The 25,295-nt window shown below is 41.7% G+C and overlaps 3 protein-coding genes across 8 annotated transcripts in view; 2 read left to right on the top strand and 1 right to left on the bottom strand.

The window, feature by feature from the left end:
• Window positions 1-1,955, top strand: part of CDKL1 (cyclin dependent kinase like 1) — a 13,540-nt gene extending 11,585 nt beyond the window's left edge. Inside the window, exon 9 of the mRNA XM_082762280.1 lies at window positions 774-1,955. Within this exon, the coding sequence (XP_082618406.1) occupies window positions 774-881 (108 nt within the window). The 3' untranslated portion in view covers window positions 882-1,955. The remainder of the gene's footprint in view (window positions 1-773) is intronic.
• The window catches only part of DMAC2L (distal membrane arm assembly component 2 like), a 21,064-nt gene extending 14,309 nt beyond the window's left edge, over window positions 1-6,755 (bottom strand). The window contains exons 1-5 of the mRNA XM_082762281.1: window positions 6,694-6,755; window positions 6,390-6,499; window positions 4,799-5,007; window positions 3,786-3,957; window positions 3,036-3,173 (exon numbers count right to left, since the gene is read on the bottom strand). Of these exons, the coding sequence (XP_082618407.1) occupies window positions 3,059-3,173; window positions 3,786-3,957; window positions 4,799-5,007; window positions 6,390-6,493 (600 nt within the window). The 5' untranslated portion in view covers window positions 6,494-6,499; window positions 6,694-6,755 and the 3' untranslated portion in view covers window positions 3,036-3,058. The remainder of the gene's footprint in view (window positions 1-3,035; window positions 3,174-3,785; window positions 3,958-4,798; window positions 5,008-6,389; window positions 6,500-6,693) is intronic.
• L2HGDH (L-2-hydroxyglutarate dehydrogenase) lies at window positions 6,718-25,295 on the top strand. Of its 6 annotated transcripts, none has more exons than XR_014317649.1 (12): window positions 6,718-6,872; window positions 7,108-7,223; window positions 8,788-8,939; window positions 11,400-11,531; window positions 13,709-13,871; window positions 14,148-14,182; window positions 15,652-15,819; window positions 17,717-17,874; window positions 19,101-19,232; window positions 22,621-22,826; window positions 23,545-23,637; window positions 25,195-25,295. XR_014317649.1 is itself a non-coding variant. In XM_082762279.1 (11 exons), the coding sequence occupies exons 1-10, from the start codon at window positions 6,790-6,792 to the stop codon at window positions 22,814-22,816; spliced, it is 1,335 nt and encodes a 444-aa protein (XP_082618405.1). In that variant the 5' UTR covers window positions 6,718-6,789; the 3' UTR covers window positions 22,817-22,826; window positions 23,550-25,295. The 6 variants fall into 6 exon arrangements, 3 of the variants coding, with proteins under 3 accessions (XP_082618405.1, XP_082618404.1, XP_082618403.1); XR_014317650.1 differs by having other exon boundaries at window positions 25,180-25,295; XR_014317651.1 differs by having other exon boundaries at window positions 22,621-23,637; window positions 25,180-25,295.

Genomic DNA, 25,295 nt, shown 5'->3' with positions numbered 1-25,295 from the left:
CAAGTAACTCAGGACAAACCGAATTCTGCATTGCAGCTCCGTTGAGTCACTGGAGATAAGCAGCACAGCAATGGGAAGGATCGGGTTTATCTAGGAACGTGCATTGCCGACAAAGTATAGCAGGATAGCTGAACAAACTGCAGCTGAACAGCTGGTTTAATTCAGAGTTCTCTGGGGTCTTCTTGATGCTTTTGAATCCCAAATTATAAAGATGGCAAAAATGCCCGCTTCCATTTGTAACTACTGATGGGATGTGAACCCTTGCTGACTTCCAGACGCTAGACAATGCAGTGGGCATTTCTGCAACTGAAGTGGCCAAGCAAACATTTCGCTGCTGTTTCACTCTTTCCAGACTCCAGCCCAAGCTTTTGAATCCTGCCCATGATAAGAGTCATTCAGCAGTTCTTTCTTCTAACGATGTACATTCCCCATGACAGCTGTAATACTGAGCTGGTAACATGCAGGGAAGTTGGAAATGCAGGACAGAGAACTGCTGGAGCATATAATTTCCTGGATCCAACTGACTCACATCTTCCATTTCTATGACACGGGATATAACTGTATTTTTTTTCCCCTGGATGTTTGGAAGAAATACCTTTAATGAGCTACTCTGGTTGCAGTCCAGTTGTAGAACACCAGATCCATGACTCTTACTTTAAAAAGTATAGAATTACAGAACAAATAGTTCTATAGCTTATATTCCTGTTAAAAAAATGAAGCGTGTGCTTTATTCTCATTTCAAACACATACACACTGAGTAACTTCTGCTTTAGTTGCAGTGCCTGCCTCAGTTAACCAGCAGTAACGTTCTGCCAGCTCTGGACAGCAAGAAGTACTTCAGCAAAACAAGGAAATCAAACTACCATTTCCCTAACATCTAAGGGATGGAAGATTAAAAACTACATATTGTTCAAAGTTCAAGTTCTTCAGAATTTATACGAGGAGGAGATGGGATGGAAAACTAAATTACTACATGTTATGACATATAAAAGTGGTCTGTAAAGTAACGCACTCTGGGCCACTAATGGAAGGAAAGCGATGCACTCCAAGCTCCCATTAGTCAGTGTTCTGTGTAAAAAGGAAACTACGTTTGTTTTGCTTTAATTCATGACTGCATGCTGGTTCAGGATTGCCACAAACCAGTGTTTACAGTGTGAATCTTAAGAACTCTGTCGCCTATCTGTTGCCTGTAGTTCAGACTTGGCAGAAGACCTGCAACCTTGCCAAATAAATCGGAGAGTCCCACTGTGTCCGAACAGTTACACTGTTTTAGACTGGGGCTAAGTAACTGATCCTGCACAGAGCTGTAACCTTATTCCCTATGTGCGTGGAAGACAGATGTGTGTGTTTATGGAGCCAAGACTGAAGCCAGGCTACCTAAGTGGTGCAGTTAGTTCTAAACCTGCTGAAACAGCACTGCTTTAAAGATATGTCTGCCTTGTGTACTGCTTTCTATATCATGGAGTATTAAAAGTACTGGCAGTGACTTAGACTTAATGGAAAGCTCAGCAGGGACGGTTACCAGAAGGAGAACATAATTAATGAAAATCTATTTTTTCTTTAGTCTTTTTGGATTTTGTTCTACCTGTTTCTTCCTTGCATTATGAGGTTATTTTTATTTGCTGTTTCTGTCAATAGTGAAGTCACTCTGCCTAGTGAGCAATTGTTTTTATCAAAAACAATTCATGAATGTAATTTATAACAATAGCCAGACACAGGCAGGAATTCTACCCAAGTATGTGTAGGAGAACAAACGCTGGGGTTTGTGTAACTTCAGAATGTAATGTTGTGTTTGAATAAAATAAATGTAGCTTGTTTTTCCAATTTACGGGATGTGGTTTACTGCATAAAATTTTAATGATGGTCAAGGAACATCCTCTTCCTACTTGCAAACTACAGCAGAAATGTTTTCTTTTCCCAGTACTGCTATTTTAACCTTGAACGTTGTTGGGTGCATCAGTAGTTTTGGTTACACTCAAAAAGCTTTGTCCTTCCTGTATGGCTATTCAGTCACCTCATTCTGTGTACTTGCAAGGTACCCACCATCAGTTCCTGGATCTAGTCCTAGGCAGTGCAGGCTGGAGGGAATTTCATTTCTTGACACTATTCATGCCTGCTCTGTGCTAGGAGACACCATGAAGAATCGGCCCCATCATGCAATATTACCCTTTCCAGTGCTTGGCACCATTTACCTCAGAGGACAAGCTGACAATCAGGGGTAAGAAAAGAGAATCACAGTTCTGGCAAGGTAGCCATGCTTGAGACATTACCACAAAACCTGCTTTCTTGAAGTCGCCACCTACCGTCTTTCTCTCCACTGCCACCGAAGCTAGGAATTAATTAGAGTAAAAATGCTACGTTCTTCCTGAGGGTGAATCATTCTCCTATTTAGCAGAAGTGACATGGTTGCAGCTAAACAGGTACACAGAATTTAGTCCATGTCAGCACATGGCAGAAATGTGAGCAAAGGCGTATCTAAGGAGAACCCGCTTCTCCACCAATAGAGATGTACACTTCTTCAACACAGGTTTTTATGACGTCAGCCTGCCCGCCTGTAGTAGTTTTGAAAACAAAGGCTGCACCAATTAAAGTGTGAAGAACAGGAAAAAGGCCCATAGGCTTTTATAAAACCACCACCCAGTGACCGGGTGAGATGCTCAGAGGGTAAACAGCTCTGATTTACACAACCATATAGTGAAACTGTACAGCAGTGCTGTTTCACAGCACTGACATTCTTTTCACTGTCATTTTGCACATGATTTCTTGTGCAATTAAATACTTTATAACTTCTAATTGATGAATTAACAGCTTCCTATAAAATCAGAAAATAAAATTATACCGAATCCTGCCTTCACAGTTGTTGGTTCACCACACAGTTTAAGCTTAGTGAAATTTAATTACATATTTTGTCAACAGATTGAATGCAGCTTTTAAGGCTGGATTGAGAGATGTGGGCTTATTTCCATACCTGGAAACATGGTAACATCTACAACTTAATTTATGCAACATATGATAAATACTGTGAAATCAAATACCTTTCATTTACTTGAAATTGCATTTATTCTAAATCCAGCTCCAGCTCTAAGTTTGGCAGTGCCTGCTGAAGGACATGAGCAGTAGTTTCTTTCTGTTTTATTCCAGGAAGGTCACTCAGATACAAATATTCAAGGTTCCTACAAACACATACAAAGAAAAGTTAGCAACTACTAGTTAACCACTGACTTAGAAATTAGACAAAGGATTATTCGCTGTAGCTATTACAACTATTTTAAAGATTACTGGTCCTAATGGAAGATTTTTTTCTGAAGCGGGAGCTGTAAGTTTTTAGTTCATCATAAATTTAGTCCGTCTACACAGCTTAAAGAGAGGTCCCAGGCCCCCCCATCATCAAGCTTCCATTAAATTAAATAGTATTTAATAATACAATTGCTAATTTAATAAATTATTATAATCTAGTAATTGGAGTAATATTTCAAAGTCCTTAATAATAACTTCCTGTAAGATGAAATCCAGTTCATCCCACCACCCACCTGTAGATGTCTGTAACTCTGTAACACTGGAACAGTTCCGAGTTACTTCAAGTCCACAGCTCGACAAAGCACATCCGATGTGCTTCAGAGCTACAGAGCACAGTATACAGCTGGTAGGTTGTCAGTCAGGTCAGTTCCTCAAACCCAGCCATCCCACAGCCCCACAAACATCTGAAACTGTCAGACTTTAGCCCTTCCAGTCAACATAATCCCAAAGCTGTGGGGTGATAGAGAAGAGCTCAGCGGTTCACGTACGTCAGCTTGTGAAGTGCAATGATGCCTTTATCTGTGACATTCCCACAGGAAATTATCTTCAGCTGCAGGAGACTCTTCTGGAGATTCTTAGTCTCACTGAGCCTCTTCAGACACTCGTCTTGTATGTAAATACACTTCTGCAGCTTGATTTCTGAAACATGTTCAAGACCATCTGGAAAGACACAAAAAAAAAAAAAAAAGACAAAAAAATGTTTGTTTCAGAGTACCAGCAACAACTTGTACTGGCTGTTAAACTCTCACTTGCAAATTTAGTAACTACTTCCACACACAGCAACCTGTTCCTGTGTGCAGGGAGTGGACACATAATGACAATGAATCTCCAAAATCCCCTTATGGGACTTGAAATTACAGAAACCCTAAAAAGTTTTCATCCTTTCGGTAGTATTCTAACAGTTCTGACATGAGCAAGTAACAAAAAACTTCTGCAAGTCTGGGTGATAAAGAATGACTGAGTTAGGAATGTAATAATGCATGTAATTCCAACTAAGGGAAAAAAAAAACTGCTCACCATTCTCTTTTTTGTTACTTAAAGGAAACTTAAAACACTTTTAAATATTTTTATTATTATATATATAAGAAACCAAGTGTTTGTTTTTCCTAAGATCATCATAAATGCCTGCAGGACAAGTAGTACTATGACACCAGAAACATCACTTGGTTTAAAAGAAAGAGTATTTTAAATAGTGCCCTTTGCTACCAACTACTTAACTATAAACCCAATGAAACAAAATCTTTTTTGCACCACCTTAGTGCTACTGTCACTTCAGGTAAGGGTGAGGAAGTTGCCAATTTCTTCTTGCTTCATAGCAAACGTGCAGCAAAATCTTAGGAACTGCTAAATCTTTGTAGGGCCAATTTAAGGGAATGAAAACAAAAGATTTCTCTAAATATTACTACAGAATGAGGAAAGGACCCAGTTATTCATATTTTGAAGCAACTGAAAAGAACTAAGACCATTCAGTATATTGTTCGCACTGCTGGGTCTACATTACCCAAATAGTCAAATCCTCTGTACATGATGCAAGACTCGGTGGCATTAATTGCTTCTATCTTGTATTTCCCCAAGGGCCCAGTGGGGAGACCATTATAGTCCTGCTGCCATTTCTCAGAGCCTTGATAGCGCACCAGGGCACCGCACCGCAGCAGCCACTCTGAAGCTGCCCTGTCTGGTCCAACTGCTTGGATGCGTTCATAGTCCACTCTGCCAAGACAGAAAGAGCATTTACACATTTATTATAAGGTAGCAGATCTATTATCTTTGTAGTAATACTGCATAAGAAATATACAGTTATGGGCACAATAAGATATCAGAAGACCAAGAATATGATTTCCTGTAAGTGTTTTATTTGGACCATGCTGGTTCTTAATCAGCCTGGTATTTGTTTTGTTGTCATCGTTTTTGTTGTGTGTGTTTTTATTTGTTTGCTTTGTTTGTTTTTGATTTAACTTATTTTAAATAGCAGTTACTTTTGGTAACAAAAGAATACAGACACAGTTTGACTTGGTACATGTTAACCATTCTAATTGTTTACTTCCATGTCTGTAAGAAGAGATTTAAAAAAAAAAACGCAGACACACACACACAAAACAAAACACTTTTCTCTTTCCAGAATAAGATTTCACAACAACTGCAAATTTGTCTTGCAAAGATACCTTGATTATATGAGAACATAGAATGGTTTGGGCTGGAAGGGACCTCACAGCCCATCTAATTCCAGCCCCTGCCACGGGCAGGGACCCCTCCCACCAGCCCAGGCTGCCCCCAGCCCCATCCAGCCTGGCCTGGATTTTCTTCCTCACGTTTAATCTAAATCTATTTTAGCTTAAAACTATTACCCTGTGTCCTATCCCTACACATATTGCCTGCCATATATATGTCATTCCTGAAGGCTTTTCCTCAATAATTACAGCAAATAGTTAAAATCTCCAAATCCAGTCAAGAAAAGGCTATCTTTCATAGTCTGGTGAGGAATGCTGAAGGCAGAAGCATAAACCTAGAAGAGGACCCTGGTCTGGCTGAACTTCCCACCCCATTACAGCCATCAGCTGCACCACGCAAGGCATTTCCGTAGGGCTGGAATACATAAGGCTGTTAGCTACTGGTAAAAGTTATGAAGAGAGAGAGTTACACTGAGAAAGACTTTATCTTTCTGAAAGATAAAGACTTTATCTTTCTGAAGGACTTTATCTTTCTGAAAGTAAACACGAAACCCTTGTGCAGCGGAACACTATTAAATGTTGGGCAGATGCTTTTCTGAATGAGTAAACAGGACACAACAGTAACTCTGGCTTAGGTGTCAGTGCAGTTGGGGGCCAAAGGAAGATTGGGGAATAGGGAGAAAATCCCTCTTGCCAGCCTGCCTCAGCTACCTCAAGGAGGGGGCAAAGCACACCCTTCCTCTGGCACCCACTGCTCCATAGCTGGAAATATGAAGGCACAACCCTGCCAAGCGTCAACATACAACCGCTACTGACAGAAAATATTCTCTCCTATGCTGGGTCTTGGTCTGCCCCTCTTCACACAGCGTGTGGTGGATGTGTCAGACCCCCCGTGCTCACCGAGCGACCCCGCCTGTGCCTTACTTGTTGAACACGGCGTTCAGCCACCCCCAGAAGTGTCTGCTCGCACCCGCATCCAGCACCTTGCCCAGGCTGCGTGCTGGTGGCAAGGCTCTGCCCACCAGCATCGCGTCCTTGAAAATAAAAAGGGGAAAGGAGAAAAAAAAAAAAGGTGCTGCGTCACTCGCAGCACCGCCAAGCCCACCCGGCTCCGTGAGGCGGCGTCTATAGGGGAAGCCCCCTCAGCCCCACCTCGCAGCCTCCCCTCACACCGGGCTGCCCCTAAAGCCGACCGGCCCTGCCCTTCCCTGCCCCGGCCGCCCCTCACCGCCACCTCCTCGCCTCCCGGAGCGGAGGAGGAGGAGAAGAAGGAGGAGAAAAAGGAGGAGCGCGGCGCGCTGTGGCGTCCCTCACCGCCCCTAAAATGGCGGCGGCGGCGCTGCTGCGGCCACGGGCGGGCAGCGGCGGGCCCGGGGCGCTGTGGCGGACCCAGCGCCGCCAGCGCAGGTGAGGGAGCGGGGAGGGAAAGAGGAGGCTGTGAGGGAGCCATGAAGCCCTGAGGGAGCCCCGCTGCCTCCCCTCGGTCATGGGGACCCCCGGCCGTTCCCTCACACACACCCCGAGGACGTGAGGGGGGCGCCCGCGACGGGCGCTTCGCCCGCCCTGAGGGACGCGTCCCCGCCGGGGGCTGGTGGTAGCCGCCGGGTGAGCCCTCACCACAGCCTCTCCGTGTATTTTGTAGCACTTTCGACGTGGCCGTGGTCGGTGCGGGCATCGTGGGGCTCGCCTCCGCCCGGGAGCTGGTCCTGAGGCACCCCGAGCTCGCCTTCGCCGTGCTGGAGAAGGAGAAGGAGCTAGGTACGGTGGGTGTCCCGCTGCTGGGCTGCCAGAAATCGCTGCCGAAATACCTCCGCCAAAACATCCCTAGTTTGGAAGCGTGTCTTTGAAAGGAGATGCTTTTTGGGGTGGGTGAGCAGCGGTGGGAGAGCGGCTGCCCTTGTTGTTGAAGCAAGTGATGGTTTCACCTTGGTTCGAGTGTCTTTGCTCCCAGACACTGGTGCCCTGATGGGATTTCTTCCTTCTCCTGAGGACACGTCCATCAGGTGTCCCTCATTGCTGCCATCAGTCCCCTTCACTGCTGGCATTGCCAGGCTGGTCTGGAGACCATGGTCTGTGCTGCCAGCGTCCCCAGACACGTCTGAAAGGTAGCAGTGAGGCAGCACGGAGCAGGTCACAAACAGTGGGGATACCGGGCTCTGCACCACAGCTGGGGTTTGGGGCAAAAGGACAAGGAGAGCAGATAACTGAAAGAATGAGCAGTGCAGGTATTGCTCTGCTGCTTTCACCTTTTCCTGCTGTTGCAGAGAGATGAGGATGAGGCAGTTTTAGTGCCGTACGGAGTGGGAGCAATTTAAAAACGTTTGGGTGTTGCTGGTCGTGGCACTCTCTACGCTTGTCTATTAATTGCTAGCGCTGTAAACCACAATCGTTTGCCCCTTGTTTCTTGATATTCCTGTAGATGCTGCACAGGGTGCTCCCAGTTGGGTGGGAGGTCGAAGGTAAAGTAATGATAACTGGGCAGATACTGCTAGTTACTGGCCCAGCATTAGCCAGAGTAAAGTGGCACAGCTCCCAGTGTTGCCTGCTTACATCAGAATAGGTATTTCTTATGTTTTATGGGAAATCTTGAGGCACTCTGCATGTAGACATCTCTCCTGGCTTTGAAATAATAAAGACTGAGCCCTGTTGCTTTGCTGTTTGAAAGCAACCCTTGGGAGTTGATATTTTAGGAGGGAGAACCTCTTACTTCAACTTAAATCACTTCAATAAAACGTGTTACAGTAAAATGAAATTATTTCAATAAAAATACTCTTGATATTTTTCACCTCCATTTTACTCAGTTATTTTGTAACTAATTAAACTGCAGTAATTAAACAGCAAGCTGATCCAGTTCACAAGTGTTTGAGAAGTGCACCAGTCCTGCCAGCATGTCCAAAGAAATGGAGGATTACACTGACATTACTTTATGTGAGGCCTTTAAGGATGTATTTTGCTTTAAAAGTGGAATTTCTTAAAACTAATTTTACACTTTCTACACTAACATGTAGAAAGGTTGGATGGATTTGCATGCAGTTGTAGCTCCTGGAGGAAAAACTCCCCCCACACATTGATTCAGCACATTTCAATCTGTGATGGTTTGTTGGCTTGTTATTAACTAACTGTTGCTGTGTCAGTGGTTTTTTTTTTCTAGCTTTTTGGCACCAGGGGAGGAATCCTGTGTGCTGTGTGATTATCTTAGTTGCGCATCTCTCGTAACATTGATTTAGGGCAGAAACTCAAATTGCTCACTTCTCTGACAGCTGAAATAATTAACCACTCTTGGGAACGTGTATTTTAATAGTGTATTTTTCTTTCTGTTTAGCTCATCATCAGAGTGGACATAACAGCGGTGTAATTCACAGTGGGATTTACTACACGCCTGGATCTCTGAAAGCTAAGCTGTGTGTGCAGGGTGCAGCTCTCTGCTATGAGTACTGTGACCAGAAGGGAATTCCATATAAGCAGTGTGGCAAGGTACAGGAACTGCAGTGTGTTTTTACCTTTGAAACTGTAACTGTGATGTATGGTACAATGTACAGCATGTGCCCCAGTATGGTATTTTCTTCCATGTTGCTTTTCTGCAACTTATGTCCTACAGGATAAAGGTCCTTTTTGTTTTATTTCCAGCTACTCAAGTTAGTTCCTTATCTGAGCCTAAGGAATAATCCTCCTTATCTGGGGGCTGAGCTGAAATAGCCTAGGTAACAGTGGAAGGAGGGCACCCACGCAGAGCCACGAACTCTTCCAGTATGCATATGCTATGCTTCTTGGCATAGCAGGCTCTGAAAAGACTCAGACTTGAATACAGCTCCAGGTGGGACCTAGGTACGTGCATTTGTACCATATTATATTCAACTCATACAACCTGAGATGCTGGAGACAGAAGAGTGGCTGTACTGATTCAGATCGGGGTTCATCCAACCTGGTTCTGGAGTTATCTTCAGAGACCAAGGGAGGAATGCAGGCAGGACAAACAAACATGTTAATTGTTAATTCTCTCAGCTTCCAACTATTTTCAGCTCAGGTTATTCTCTGAGCCTGATCTGTTTTGTCTGTGTTAACTCAATGGGTTTCTTGTCCAAGTGTTTTTCAATTAAAAGCATTTCCAGAGATCAACAGCCTGTTGCATTAAGAACTACCTCCTCTTGTTTTGAAACTGGCTCCTGCTGGCTTCATCTAAGGGCTCCTAGCCCTTTTATTGGGAGATGTGGTGAACAGTTGATCTGTGCCCATACTCTACAAGCCATGTTTAAATTTATATTTCCTCCTCCCCAAGAGTCATCTATCATAGGTGATGAGTCTTAGCCTTCTCAGTCATTCCTCTTAGAGAAGGCACCTCATGACTTTTGTCATCCCTGTCATCTGAACCATTTCTACTTCAATTCATCTTTGATACAAGATAAGCACCAGTGTTCAGGGTGTGGTCGGGCAGTGGATTTTTGCAGTGAAATAGTGAAGTTCTCTATTATCTTGTATTCAATTCCTTATTGTTTTTAATACTCCATTTAGGGTATTTAGACTGTCAGCAGGCGTGAAGCTGATGTTTTCACAGGATCATTTGTCACAACCCCCAGACCTTGGTCCTGATAACTCTGAACTTGGAGCCCAACACTTATATATGAGGCTCTTTTTTTTTTTTTTTTATGTGATCATCATTTCATATTACTCTGCACTGAATTTCATCTGCCTTTTTGTTGGTCTCTCATTCATCTCGGAATGTCCCTCTGCAGTTTTTACAATCACCTCTTCTCTGAACCACCTTGAGTCACTCTAAACCAGCACCTGACTTTCTCTCCTCCCTGGTTTCCCCTTTGCAGGTCACTCATAAATGTCTCAGAAAACACACGCCTTTCTCTTAGAAGTGTTGCGCAGACCCTGTGTGATATGATGAGGGCCACCTCAAGGCCTCCTAGCTCAGTGGCTTTTCCTCATCCCCATTTGGGAGCTGGGTGCAGATCTCTCCCAGATCTGGGGTGCAGAGCTGAGATACCTGGATATGGCAGTGTTGGTGGGCCCCATACCCGCTCTGGTTCCGCTTTTTTTTTTGCTGGACTGTTCGTGCCGTGCTCCTTAAGCTGTGGCACTGGTCACAAGATGGCACTGTGGGTTTGTGCAGCCACACACCTGGAGTTACGAGCCTGCTCTCGACTCAGAGCACCAAGAGGTGTGGTGCTGGGAAGGGCTAACACAATCCCCGCAGCGTTGTTGGTCCTTTGCTGGCACCGAATTTCTGTATCTGTGCATCACCTTCCTCAGCAGTGTTTATTCCAGGAAAGGTGATATTGGGAATTAAATTTTAAATTTGATTTTAAATAGAGCAGCTCCAGGCTTGGAGAACTTGGTGCCTTGGTAGTGCAAAGGTGCCAGACCTGAGCAGGGCCTGCAAGTAGCGTGGTCTGCACAGGCTTGCTTCTGGTGTCCTTGGCACAGATATCATAGCCTGGATAAATCTCTTGTGATAGTTGTGATCTAACAACGTGCTGAAGTGAGTGAGGCTGGTGCAGTTTAGTTGAGATGCTGTGTCAGAACACGTCCTTTTATTCAAGACAGTTTGAGATTTTTATGTGTTGGGTTACGTTCAATTTTATTTTTTGGAAGCATCCCAGTGGCTCTTTGAAATCATGCTCTCTTCCTTCACATCCAGCTTTGTGGTCCCATAGTACTTTTAGCAAATATTTTCCGTGGATAGTCACTCAAGCTATATATTAATGTTTGTTTTTAACTCTCCCTGGTATATTGATGCTTTCTCAGTAACGAGTTGTGTTTTTTGACTTTTGTGCCAGTAGTGGCACAAACCATGTTGTTTTTTTTTCCCCCTTGCATTGTAATTCATTGTTCACACATTCACTGTTGCTTGCTTGTTTGGGCTGGGTGCCAGGGCTGAACTGGCTCTGTGTATTTTGCTCACTGGCGTGCCTTGTTATCTCTTTGAAGCTCATTGTAGCCGTTGAGCAAGATGAAATTCCAAGACTCAAAGCTCTGTATGAAAGAGGGCTGCAGAACAATGTCCGAGGTCTGAAATTGATTGGATCAAAAGAAATACAAGCGAAAGAACCCTTCTGCAGGGTAAGGAATTTTCTTATATTTAACCATCCTGTAAGATCTCAATTTTTCGGATGATGATATTTTTGAATTTAACGTGAACACGTTTTTGCCTTGGGGTAACTTGTATGGGTAACAAGTTGAGAAGAGCCTGAAAATCCAGAAGAAATGCAATTTTCAAGAAAAAAGAATACATCTGTTCATTTCTCAGGCCAATTCTTCATGTGTGTTTGCCATTACATACAAATCAGACCAGGCCTAACACAACATAAGGTGATCCTGCAGAAACTTTCTTGTCCATGCTTACTTTCACCCCGCTTTGCTGCTGCTTGTGTGTTCTCATTCCTTGTTCATCTGTTCACTGTACACCAATTTTCTGTGTGCTGAAGACATAAAGAGCTGCTGCTGCTGTACTAATTGCAAATGATGTTCTGGTTTGTGTCACAAGGACCAGAATTCATGAATTGGAGACCAGGTAACTCATTTCACTTGCAGCCTACAAAAGGAACCAGATTCACTTGAGTCCAAGTGGAAAAGGAGACTGTGATCCCTGAACAGGACTGAATCTATAGGCAAGCAGATGGAACCTGCAAGCTGTTCAAACTTCTTCCTTTTCTCAGCTTTACAAGGAGGTGTTCTCTCTGATGTATTTATGTGTTCAGGGAAAAAAACAAACAAACAAACTGCTTTCCCACCAATAGGAATCGGTGACTTTTATTTTTTTCCCTTCTACTTGCAGGAGCTTGCTTGTATGTTTTTGTGGTCGATAGGCAGATTTTCCTTTCCCAAGGTCACAACTGCTATTTCTGAGTTTATGCTGAGACGGTTCTGCTCCTTCACACTAAAATTGTTTAACTTATGTTAAACTCAATAATGCAGCAATGAAAATTCCTTCCCATCTGCAAATACAGGCTTGGTTCAAGCCAATTTTGATCGAGTTGCTTCCTATCCACTTGGCTGTAACGTAGGGCTTCTCAGCTTGTTTATTTTGACAGCAGGAGAAATGTGGGTGGTTTGTGGAATACAAAGTTGTTATTGTTTGGTTTGCCTTTGATTGAAAGGAAAATCTGGATGTAAATTCCCCATACTGTTTCATCTGGCAGCCTGCTCTCGGTGTAGTGCATGACTCATTGCTTCTGAGCAGTTGGAGGCTCAGACAAAAATTTTCTGGAGGGGAATCTTTTTTCTGTCTTGTAAACACTTTGTATCCACTCCTTAAAACATTCTTTGCATGTTCAAGATCCATCTGAGCACTTCTTTCTGCAAATGACTAGGTTCAGGTGGGGCTTATTACGCTTGCTTTGGTTTCCTGTGCTGAATCCTTTTCTTCTAAGGAAAGGTAACTGCACATACAGTGCAATGTATTATAAGACCATTGAAGTGGAGAGAAATCTTTTGTGCAGAAGACAATTTTATAAACCATTCTGTTTGTCTCAGGCTTGTGAATGGCCCTTATTGTAGTATCTAAGTGGCTGACAGTCTTCAGTGTATTTCTGCTTGAAGCATCTCTGCAAGATAAAGCAATCCTACTATCCCAATGGTATAGCTGGAACTAGGAAAACGTTCTGTCATCCTGCAGGATAAAAAATCAGTGAGAAACAGACATTTCGGTAGAAAAAATAGTTAAATGTCTCTAAGAAAAATTTGAAAATCTCGTTCTGCACTAAACTTGAAAGTTTGGTCTGCTGTCTGCTAGGACAGGCATAGGCTGTTGTCTAACTCAGAAGGGACTTCTCTCTCTGATGTGTGATGCAGTGGGTGTTGAGACCAGGCTAGATCATATCTTTTAGCCTTGCAGGAGGCATTGGTAGTAGCCACGCATCAGGTAAACTCCCAAGTGACTGTTTGTAGGTGGAACTGCATAGTACGTGGTGAAAAATAAATGTATATTAGTTGAAGTCAGGATTAGGTAACGTGTTTTAACATTAAGCATTCTGTATCAACTAGTTGTTTTTGTTGTATTTTCACGTTCAGTGAAATCCCTGTAGGCAGTTTTCACCATAATAGTTGTCAGCAAACACAAACACTGCCACTGGAGCTGGAAAATGGAGAGACTGGGAACAAGCAGCCCAGGATGGGGAGACACCAGTACTCCCTTCTTGGTGGCAGCGCACATCATTCCAGGGAAAATATGTTTTGTATCAAAGACCAAAGTGCACATACAGCCTTCACTGTTCTTTCATATCTTAATACTGTTTCAGGGTCTGATGGCCCTTGATTCTCCATATACTGGTATTGTGAATTACAAACAAGTGGCCGAGTCCTATGCTGAAGACTTCCAGGAAGCAGGTGGAACAATCTTGACAGATTTTGAAGTTACGGGCATGGAGATGGCTAAAGAAAGTTCTTCAGAAAGCGCAGATGGTAAGGCAATTTTTGCCCTTCATTTACTACAGTTCTGCAAAAGATTTTGTTCAAAACATGTTTGCATTAGGCTCAGAGATGTGATTTCAGTTTTCTGCCTGAAAAGGATGTTTTTAGACAAACTATGCTAACTATTAATTTATAAATACAGTCATGTCCAATGATGTCGGTTACCCTGAACCCTTTGTGTCAAGTGGCTAATTCTGTCGGTTTTCTGTTATGTGTCCTCTTAATTCCTTAATTCTTAATTTCTTCTCTTGTCTAATTCTCTTACAGGACTGAAATACCCAGTCATCGTTAGGAACTCCAAGGTAAGAACTAAACTCAAGATTTCGTTGCTTAATAGGAAGCTATTCTTCCTTTTCTTAAGAATTGGTGTCAAGTCCTAGTGCATTAGTCAGCCTCTGGAAAGCTTTAAAGGTGCTTTTCTATAACATGTTCTATAACAGCAGTCCTGGATGACAGCGAACAACTTCAGTCAATTGTTAACAAAGCATATGAGTATGTTCAGATTTTACTGTGTGCTGAGAATAATAATGAAAGTATAACTTTCTGCTGCTTGACATCTTTGATGGTATGTGCTCCTTATCTTCCTTATTTGCGCATTCTTACGCTTGTTGTTTCCATGGACTCCTTTTATTACTTATTGATTTAGAGAGAAACATGAATTTTCATGTTTGTTCTTGATCTTCGACATCTATAAAAATGATAAGGAGGCATTTGTAATCGTTTTGTTATCAGAAAGCCACGAGGTAATGTAGTGAAACAGGTACACGTACTGGGGTTGTTAAAGCAGGTTTGTTAATGCTGCACAGCAAATGTACTTGTAACCTTTTCACCTTCAGGAGAAAATATCTGTGCTCTTTTCTTGGGGGGAGAGAGAGAAAGGGAAAACAAAGACAAAAAAAATGACATGAACAAAGAACACCTTCCCTACCATATCCCAAATAGCGTTTCAAGTTAGAGCTGCTGCTTTTTTTGATCCATTTCCCTGCTTTCATTAAAAAGTAGCTTCCAAAATCTGTTAGATTCCCTCATCAAAAAGTGAGTACCTTTATAGAAATGTTTTTAAATGGGGAAATAAAAGATTTAAAAAAAAACAAAAAACAAAAAACAACCACATAGTATTTGAAAATGTGGATTATGATTTTAAAAATTTATTCAGATAATAAGGTGTTGAGCTATTTAACAGCTCTCCAGTGCTATGAATTTAGGTGTCTGGATAAGCTACTGTTCAGCATGACCACTCCCAGTGCGGGGGTGAAATCTGTTAATGGCCTCATTTAACCAAGTATCTTGTGGTTGTTTAGGTACCTCACCTATAATGTGCCCTCTGGCAAGGAAAATGTGGCCAGGGAGCTGCACTAGTGTGGCATCAGTGCTTTGTAGGATGCAGACAGCAATGAGGGAGTGCCAAAGGGAGGTAGTTGGTTAGCTGGAGGAGCAGTGTTTAACTCTCATGGTGGGCTTTAGCCCTGTGCAATAAGCCTGTGTAAGGAACTTGAAGGTAGTTTGAGAGTTAATGACACTTCTTGATTTCTTTTTTTTACTTCCCCCCTTCTATTCTTTTAAAGATTCTTCCAGCCTTACCTATGCAATTAATTGCCCTTTTATGATAGTTCTCTTCCAGGGAATAAAGGAGAACATTATCTGAAATAATGTGGTTGTCTTTATTTCTGGTTTTTACTAATTTTTTTCCAAGAATTTGAGGTGATCTTTTAGTAGACATGTTGAATTTTTAATTGTTTGGTTTTGGTTTTGCCTTTTTTCCCCCATCCAGGGTGAGGAAATCTACTGTCGGCACATTGTGACCTGTGCAGGACTCTACTCAGACCGCCTGTCTGAAATCAGTGGCTGCAGCCCTGAGCCTCGTATTGTACCCTTCCGTGGAGATTATTTGGTGCTAAAACCAGAGAAGTGCTATATGGTTAAAGGAAACATTTACCCGGTAGGTACTCTCTTGTGCATGTTTCACAGTGTGTCCTAGGAATTGCTAAAACGACAAAAATAAGGGCAATATCACACTGTTGTTTCTGTTAGACTGAAGATAGTGATGCACAACATCTCAGCATAGGTTCAGTTGCTTTCTGACAGGACAGCTTGTTTTTTAAGGAACAGGTAAAAGAACCATCAGGGAAAATTATTGCCAGTGAGGTTTTCTATTCGTTCACTTCTTAAGGAATGGGTTGGTATTATTATTTTAGGGAAAGAATCAAACATTTAACATGATAGCCATATACCCACAAAAGCCTGGATTTTTTCCATGTATTATAAAATAAACCCATTGGCAGGATTCAGAAGTCAACGAGGGACAACAGTAAATTATCAGTTAATTAGATGCAGGGTTTAATTTAGTCTGCTAATGCTGAAGGCTCAGACTGAGATATATTGTCTATTAGTTTCATCTTTGAATTAACTTTACTTTGTATGACAAAAAAATAGAAGTGGTAGGAAAAGGACAAGCTTTCTACAATCTAGTAAGAAAAATAGTGTGACAAAGAGGGACAATTCCAAAGAGAAGGTGAAATTATCAGTCAGGAAGAGAGGATTCCTAGGGTAGCATTTAATCAATTTAGGCAGTATATTTAGATAGTGCCTCTTTAATATGAGCTTAGGTTTGCCTGCTAAAAGCTGGCACAGGTCACCCCATGGATCTCCAGGTATCGGACATTTGTCTGGCCTCCTGTCACCTGGGAATGATGCGGGATCCTGCATTGGGATGGAGGGAGGAACTGGCTGGAAATGGCTTCCAGCCTTGTGCCATGGCTATGGGAGAATAGTTTGTGCCCTTTGAAAATTTGTTATGGCCAAACGTGGCAGTAAGACTAGAACACTGCTTTATTCACTTAGTTATATGTTACCAGAAATGGATTTAGTTTGTGGAGTGGTTGCACTAAGCTTAGAAAAAATCTGAAGCCTATTTCTAACAGGAAAAGCAGTGCTCTGAATACAGGAAAGAAACTTAAGTTGAAGTAATGTCATAGTCATAAACTATTTTTGATACATTTTTGATAACATAACCTATGTTTTCATATACCAATCGATTGCTTATTTTCAGCCTGTAAGATAGTGACTCTGTAGGCCCCTACAGCTAAAGATCTTGAAACCCCAGCACATGGAGAGGTGTGCTTATTTTATACTTTTTTTTATTGTATAGACAGCTTGTTTCTGTCAGCCTTCACGCACAATTACACTGTTCCATTCACAAACAATAAAAGAAACTGCAGATACTTATTATTCCTATTAATCAGGCTTGCTAGCCATTTGAGTTATACAGGAAAGGTGAGGTTTTCCTTATATTTTATAACCTACTTTATTGTAATGTAATTACTATTGGTGAATAGCATTTGTGTGTTCTTGGTTTTGTTGTGGGTTGATTTATTTATAGCCTGAGAAATCACGTATACCTCTTCATACGTTGATTGTTTTGCTTTATCTGGGATGCAGTCTTGCTTGGCCCTGCTCTGTTCTTCAGCATTTTCAATTAGTTACGTGCTGTAACTGTACAATTAACAAACACAGAAATGAGCTCAGGAGCCAACTGCGTGGTTATTTGTCTTGAATGTTCTTGTGGTGAATGGAAATAAAATGGCAAACTGAATTATTTTTTTCATTTTTTTTATTTATTTAAAATGAATTATTTCCATTTATTGGGAGGACGGCTCCTTTATTGTGTTTGGGTTTGTTTTATTCACTCTCACACAATAACCTGTAAGTACTGTGCTTTCCTTCTCACAGATTCCCATGTTTCTTGGAGTAGTTTGGCCTCGGTGGTTGCATAGCTATTTGATTGATCTAGTTTGTAGCCGCTGAGGTTAGCTGTAATAACTTGTATCCTGCTTTAGGTTCCTAATCCTCGGTTCCCGTTCCTGGGATTTCATTTCACACCAAGAATGGATGGCAGCGTTTGGCTTGGTCCTAATGCAGTCTTAGCCTTTAAGCGAGAGGGCTACAAATTGTTTGACTTCAGTACTACAGACTTCTTTGATGCTGTGCTGTACAGGTAATCGCATCTTGTCTTGTGTTTTTGCTTGCTCAATACAGTAATTTAAATGTCAGCCTGTGATCCAGTGGAAACTTGTTTTTGTCAAAAACCCTGCCAACCTTTTGATGTGTTAAAAGGCAGTTGTGCTGATACGGGTGGACTTCCCAAAGAGATTCAACTTCATGTACTCTAATATTTCAGTTTTTGTGAACTACCAAGGCATTTCTTAGCTGGTCTGAGGATGTGTCTGCTCATCAGGAGGTACTGGTGAGCTGTGTTGCCACTAATGGGGTTGCTTTGGGAATGGTCCTGGTTCAATGGAGTGCAATGCATGTATTTTAACCAACGTAGACAGTGGGATTAAAATCTCTGCAGAGGTTGCTTGGACGAGAGAATGCACAGTGGTCTAGATTGTCATGTTAAACTGTATCAGGTCATCGATATGAGTTTAGAATTCAAAAACATCAGAGTGCAAGGAGATACGTTGAGAGCCACAAAGACTGGGAAGCTGTCTTACAAAGCATGTTAGAGCAGCTAGGAATCGTTGCTAAAAATGCAAGCATAAATCAACAGAGTATCTGTAGAAATTAAGAGAAATCTTGCTTCTCTATGAGGGGCTGACAGGTACCGAGTGCTCAATTTTAGAAATTAGGCTGGAAAAAAGGATGTGAAAATATTGGGTAGGGTCCAAAGAGAGGCTGCAGAACAGGTCAGGGAACTGCAAAATAGCTTCCTGGCAAGGAGCTCAGCTTAATGCAGTTTATTAAAGGAAAGTGTTGAAAACATCTTGATCTTTATCTATAGATTTTTATACTGGAAAACCAAGCAAGCAAGGCTTACAAAGGCATAACAAGATTCACTACCAGAAAGCTGAGGTTTTTAGGAGTAGATGATCTCTTCAGAACAACTAGAAAAAAGCCTCGTGCATGTGGGTTTTCAGCTTCTTGCCTTGATTTGATTGGATCAGTCAAAAAGCCTGGACATAGGAAGGACTGGAGTTCAGAGTGATGTTCCACAGAAAGAATGGAAGTGAATGATACAGCTCTGTTTCCAAGGTTTGATGAAAACAGGGAAGAACCAGCATGTATTTCCCAAGAAGAAAGCCATGATTGGATTATTGACATAGGGAATTGAAGATTTTGCTCTGCAATCGCCTTTGCTACCTTCTAAAGACAACATTATTTTGACATGTCTGCATATATCATGGAAGATTTGTTCTTACTGCAGTTATTTTTTCTCTACAGTGGGTTATGGAAGCTTGTACTGAGAAACCTGTCGTATGGACTGAATGAAATGTACCGAGCGTGTTTCCTTAGCGCACAGGTGAAGGAACTTCAGAAGTTCATACCAGAGGTCACCGTCAATGATGTACTCAGGTAAAGAAAACTTTTCTTGTTAGTAACACCCAACGGCTTGTTTAATCTCTTATTTTTGGTTGTAGCAAATGTAGCATAGCTTACTCCTTTCTTCCACCAAAATGCACTACCAAAGCATGAAAGTATTTGGATGCTTTCTCCAGGAAGGTGTTTTATATCGTGTAAACTTAAGTATAGGCAGGTTTGATGAATAGTTTTATTACTTTTACTCTCCATAGGCTGAAATTCACAGATATGACATGCCAAAAAAGAGAAATATCTTCCAAATGACACATCAAGTAGCTTGAACATAGTGTTTGCTTCCTTTGTGAAGCAAAATTAATGAAATTCATTAGTGAATGGCTAGTGAATGGGGAAGCCTGAGAGTTGTTACTCATACTACTAGAGGGAGGGATGTAGCATAATAGGTACCCCGGCTAAATTTCCTGTATTTAGGAGAAGAGAAGGCTGCTGATTCCCCTCAGGAAGGGAACATATGGCTTAAGGCATAGATGTTTAATGAAAAGTGGAAAGCTGTAGTGCTAGAAAAGAGCTAGAGCTGGCAGAAATTGCAAGAAGTGCTTGCACCTCTGTTTTTTACATGGAGGAGGACAGTGATGTTTTTCTGTGTGCTTGAGAGCACTGTGTCATCAGATAGGAGTGAATAATGCCTTGGTTTGATCATGTCAATAAATTGTATTCAGCTTCTTAAGGTGTGGAGAGAGACTAATTCAAAGGAGTGTTGAAATGACAGGGAACTGAAGAGATTTGTGAAGAAAGCTGAGGCATTTAAAGTACGTGGAGGTGGGTTTAATTGTCTAAATATTTGCAGGGAGAAAATGCAAAATAAGAGGGGGGAAAAAAAGGAGTTACTTAGTTCAGGCAGAATACCATTGGCATGAAATTCATGTTTGACAAGGCTTGCTGTTTCAAAACAAAAGGTTTCCTTTTGAAAAGAGAGGGCTTGTTTGCGTGTTTGGGGAGGAGAGTGACTTCACAAGGAGGAAAGATACAGAAAATCCTCTGCCTGGCTACCTGCCCTCGTTTTACTGTAATGACTCTGAGACATCTCCCACTCTGCTTCTCAAGTTCGTTACACTGCCCAGCGCTCCCCCAAAAGACTGAGTAGCCTTTGACTCCCCAGCCTGATTTCATTGTTTGTTTTTTTCCTTGGGAATCTTTATAAGGCTGGAAAAAAAGTTGATTTTTCTGCCTTCTGAAAATTTAAGAGCTCATAACCTTCAGGAATGATGGGAAATGGAGAAGGAGGAATTTTATAACCTATCAGGAAGCGTTTCCTTATAGCAAGAACAAGTAGCTTATAAAGCATAACTTCTTAAATGTTGTAACACTTATCCTGTTACTTCAGAGACTTAAAACTAGACAGGACAGGAGACTGGAATGATCTCCAGAACTTTGTTTGTGGAGGGTGGACTTGCAAATCTGGGGCTTGTGGGAGAGGTGAAAAAGGAGAAACTTGCTGTTCAGGACTGGAGAGGTGAAGTCCCTGTGCTGCAAGCTGGTGGTGACTTGAGAGCAGTTGGAAGAAGTCTTCTGGGCTTGTTCTGTGCAGGTATTGGCATGTGGCTGGCAGGAGGCAAGCTGCTGGGGTAGGTGAGCCTGTGATCTGACCCAGTATGAATGTCCTTCTTGTGTTTGTTACAGAACAGCAGAAATCTCCACTTCGGGGGTTATTTTCTAGTAAAATGATACTCTTGGTTCTTGGTTCTCTAATTCCAAAGGAACAATGCATTTTGTTTTTTTCTCTAGTAACCCGCTGAGGTGGAAACACCCAGTAAGGTGTTAGAGAATGGCAGGACTGGACAAGCAAGCCCCAGTGGCTGTTGAACGGAAGCAAATTTCCTAGACTGACTCATAATCAATAAAGTGTAGTATCTTCGGTTTTGCCACCAGAGGGTCACAGAGACTCTGAGATGGGAAACTCCACAGAATTAGTCTACAATGAGCTATTATTTCAGATTTCTCCCTATCTGCCAACAAATTATCTTTAAGGAGAATATGGTGCCATGTTTACTGCAGTGCTTTCACCTCTGGAGTAAGACAAAGGAGTCACAAACGTTTGCATGTCCTTTGTGGTTCTTAATTCTCTACATGAGTGCTAGTGCCCTTTACAGTAATCCTAATCATCTTTTCTAAAATCAGAGTTGGGAAAACCTCAGCACGTATGCTTGTGAAGAAAGCCTGCTTACTGACAGACAGGCAGGTGCTGCATCAGGTTCAGGGCTGCAGGTAGTTGTGCCCTGCAAGGATTTTGAACATGCACACTTAACTTGTGAGCCACTGCCACCCTGCTGTGTCGTCTTCACATGGGCACAGTGTTTGGGAGTTGATGTTGCCTTAAGATGTGGATGATCAGATTCAGCTCCCTGCTCTGCCTTGTGACTTTGGACAAACATTGAGATTATGTTTACCTGAAGAAATTTAGCATAATAATAATATGAATAATCATAAAGATGTAATTTATAACGTGGTAGTATGGAATGACGTAGTATAGATGTACTTATCAGTGTTCAGTGTGTCTGAGAGCCCTTCCTCCTTTTACAGCAGGAAATTTGTCTATGCACCTGAGGTGTTCTGTTTGTTTTTTGTTTTTTTTTTTCCCTTTGTGTCCCTGTAAAATGGGAATTACAGCACTTTCAAATTTACATTGGAAAGAGTGCTATGGTAGTAAATTCCTTAAAGACTGTGAGGCACAGGATACCATAGAAATACCACTGGGAAGTCATTGTTACTTTTTAATCTGATAAATTATTGGGTGCTCCTTGTTTTTCACATGTGATAAAGATGTTGGCCTTGAAATAGTCATCTTGGCTGTCATGTGGAAACGCATGGTTATGTGTTGTGCAAACTTCACAGCCATAAAATGTTTTCATGATGTCACACATTACTTTTCATGGGAAAAGCCTGGTGCTAGAAATGAGGCAACGTATGCAAGCACCAAAAGCCCCAAGACAGCTTGTCAATACTTCTGCCTTTCTGGACAGAAGTAAACATTGGAAAAAATGCAGGTGCTGTTTATATAATCATTGCTGGTATTTGCTAAACATTGTGTTGACATTCTGAGAGAGTGTGTCAAAGCTTGGGTAAAGTCTGTAACTTTAAAATCCATCTAACTTCAGATAAGAATCCTTTTTGATCTAGAATAGAGCAGACCAATGTCTTGTCTTTTCCTTCGTTTCTGTTGGATGGTTCTCTAATATTACAGAAAGGGATTCAGTTCGAAATTATATGGTTTCTGTGGTTTGGTTTTGAAACGTATTGGAAATGTTACTAATTCCTGGGTCCTTCACATTTTCTTAAAGAAATTACTAATATTACCATATTTCAATTAAGCTGACTGGATTGTTACAACATTCTCTTTCTAACAGTGAGCTCCTCTGATTTGCAGGGGTCCCTCTGGAGTGAGAGCTCAAGCGTTGGACAGCGATGGAAATTTGGTAGATGACTTTGTATTTGATGGTGGCACGGGAGATATTGGAAGCAGAATTCTTCACGTCCGAAATGCCCCTTCCCCTGCTGCTACCTCCTCCCTTGCCATTGCAAAAATGATTGCAGATGAAGTGAAGCGAAGATTTGAATTGTGAATATTGACAGGTGCAGTGCTGTTTTCCCCTTCTCGTATGTGTAGCAGGTTGTCTGCATTGAATGAACCCTGCAGCCTTTAATGACAAAGATGAAACAGGCAATGTGTTGCTTGCAAGATCAACCGGTAGAGCTGTGCAGTGCAAAACCAGCACTTGAAGTGTTTGCCAGCCCACAGCTTGTCAATTCCCTGAGCGAAGGATTTACGGTTCCTGGCAAGGCCTGGTATGGTGCTGGCATCTGCAAGAGCCAAGCAAACGCACCGTTGACAGGTTCACAGTAAAGGCTTGTCCACCTCAGCAGGAGCAGCCTGCGGAGGGGCTGGTGCCAGGCTCTGGACAAGGTTCTCCCAGGACCGCAGGGAGCAGTAGGTGGAGCAGGAAGAGTCTCCATGGTTGGGTTGCCCACCTCTGGGGGGAAAAAAAAACAAAACAAAACAAAAAAAACCACCCAGGCATGGGGTGGTTGTGTGTGTGCTTTCTCTCCGTCTCTTTAAATTGGTCCCCTAACTTGTATTAAAATAATGGAGATAGAAGGATAAGCCCTGCTTAAGGATTCTGTAGATATGGAATTAAAAGCTTTATCAGAGACTGAAAACAATATTCAGAGCCTTTTACATAAAGTATTTCAGAGAAAAATAAGCCTAACGAGATTGACTTGGATTTGGTAATTTAGATATGCAATTCAGATACACAGTCTATCTGATCTGTCTCTGTTTTTTTTCCTATAGAGCAGAAATTAAAATGTGTATATAAACAGTCATTTTTCATGTACCTTAAACCTGGGAAGTCATCACAGATCAGGAACTACTTCGGCGGTTTGGGTTGGTATTTTTTTTTGTTTGCTTTTACCCTTTGAATACTGGTAGGGCAAAAGGAGCTTATCTTTGTACAGCATATTGAGCAATCTAGTGGAAATGGTCTTTGTAAAAGCAAATGTGAAGGGAGGGAAGCTACAGAAACCTGTCTTAATTGACTCATGTTGCATACTGCTTCCCTTGGAGCCCAAAGAGCAGTGAGTCAGGAAAGCTTCCCATTTCCCTCATGCCTGGCAAGGGGGGAGCTCAGAAAGTACTGGTTACTCTTGTGAGCTCTTACTGGTACTTGAAGCTTTATCAAAAGTGCACCTAGAAGAGAATCTGTGTGGAGACTGGAGAAATATAAAGAGATGTTAAACAAGTTCTAAGCTAACAGTATCTTGGTGTGTTCTGCATAATTGCTACAAAAAAGAATTATGTGGCCCGAGGGACAAAGTACTTCAGAGTACTTTTAAAGCAGATGTTCACAGGATGTTGGGTAATACAGATAATTGTGGGTAGTTTGCTACCAGGCGATTTGCCATGCTTTTTTTTTTTTTTTTTTTTCATTTGCTTTCTGTAGCTCTCTGACATGCATGAGGGATTGTGTTATCGTAGAAGGTCAGGTGTGCTAGCTGATGTTTTTACTGTACAGAGCTGAGCTGCTTTTGAGAGCCAGGGCTTAACCTATCTGTTTGGGTTTTGTTGTGTTGTTCTTTTTTTCCTCTGGTGACATCTACTTTACTGGAAAAGTGACTCCCATATAAGGGCAACCTGGAAATGCAAATAATTAATCCTTCAAAGAAAAGCTTTGGTCTTTATTTTTAGCCTCAATAACACCAGACAAAGATTCAGATGTTCCAAATGCTAAAATACAGTGTACAAGTTATATCTTCACAATGAAACAATTGTATCTTCACTCCCCTCCAGAAGTGTTGCCTATCAACAGTAAATACTACAAAAAGATTGCAAAAGCAACTTCCTCCCACACGAGGTGTGGCCCTAACATGTATTGACAGAATAAAGAACATTAAAATGTAAAGCAGTCATATACTGTGGTGAATCTTAAGTCAGCACATTTAACTGCACAGCCTGCTGTGCATTTTATCTCAGGAGATGATTATTTTGGGGTAGAGCTTAACTGAAGCTTTCAAATTCTGTAGCGTTCTGCAAAATATTTATATTTTTAGAGATAAAGCTATAAAACTTTTTTAAAGGAATAACTTCAGTGATTTATGATAATTGGGTTTAATACATACATTGTGTGTTGCCCATGAAGTGTGAAAATGTATGAATGTATTTTTTTTAAAAGGGTCCAACTCACTGGGATGGCTTAATGACCTTGCCTTTCACTATTGTGATTAAAATAGCATATTTTTAAAATTGCTGTAAGGTCTGTGTATTTCTCCTGACTTACAGAAAAGTTTCACTGGTATGTGCTAACTCTCATCAGATTTAGATGGCTATATCTCCACATAATAGGAATTACTTTATTTATTTAGAGGGTAGGGTGCAGAACCTGTCTTCCTAAAGTACCTTTATCTTATCTGTGCTTGTACCACTTCACAGCTTTTTCTCATGTAGGTATGTGTGCGGTGGGCAGAACTGGTCCTAAGCCTGACCTGGACCTGTAATGACATGTGGAATGGTAATTCTTGAAATTCCGAATAAATGCATTAAGACAG

Source organism: Aythya marila (genome assembly GCF_965140915.1).
Source record: "Aythya marila genome assembly, chromosome: 5".
NCBI lineage: Eukaryota > Metazoa > Chordata > Aves > Anseriformes > Anatidae > Aythya > Aythya marila.
Note: the sequence above shows the minus strand (reverse complement) of the source record. Positions and strands in the feature narration are given on the sequence as shown.

Bases quoted from the DNA above. Each gene is read 5' to 3' on its own strand.
- L2HGDH (XM_082762279.1), top strand. From the start codon at position 6,790: ATGGCGGCGGCGGCGCTGCTGCGGCCACGGGCGGGCAGCGGCGGGCCC. The intron at 11,532-13,708 runs GTAAGGAATTTT...ATACTGTTTCAG, and splicing joins CGAAAGAACCCTTCTGCAGG to GGTCTGATGGCCCTTGATTC. The intron at 15,820-17,716 runs GTAGGTACTCTC...ATCCTGCTTTAG, and splicing joins TTAAAGGAAACATTTACCCG to GTTCCTAATCCTCGGTTCCC.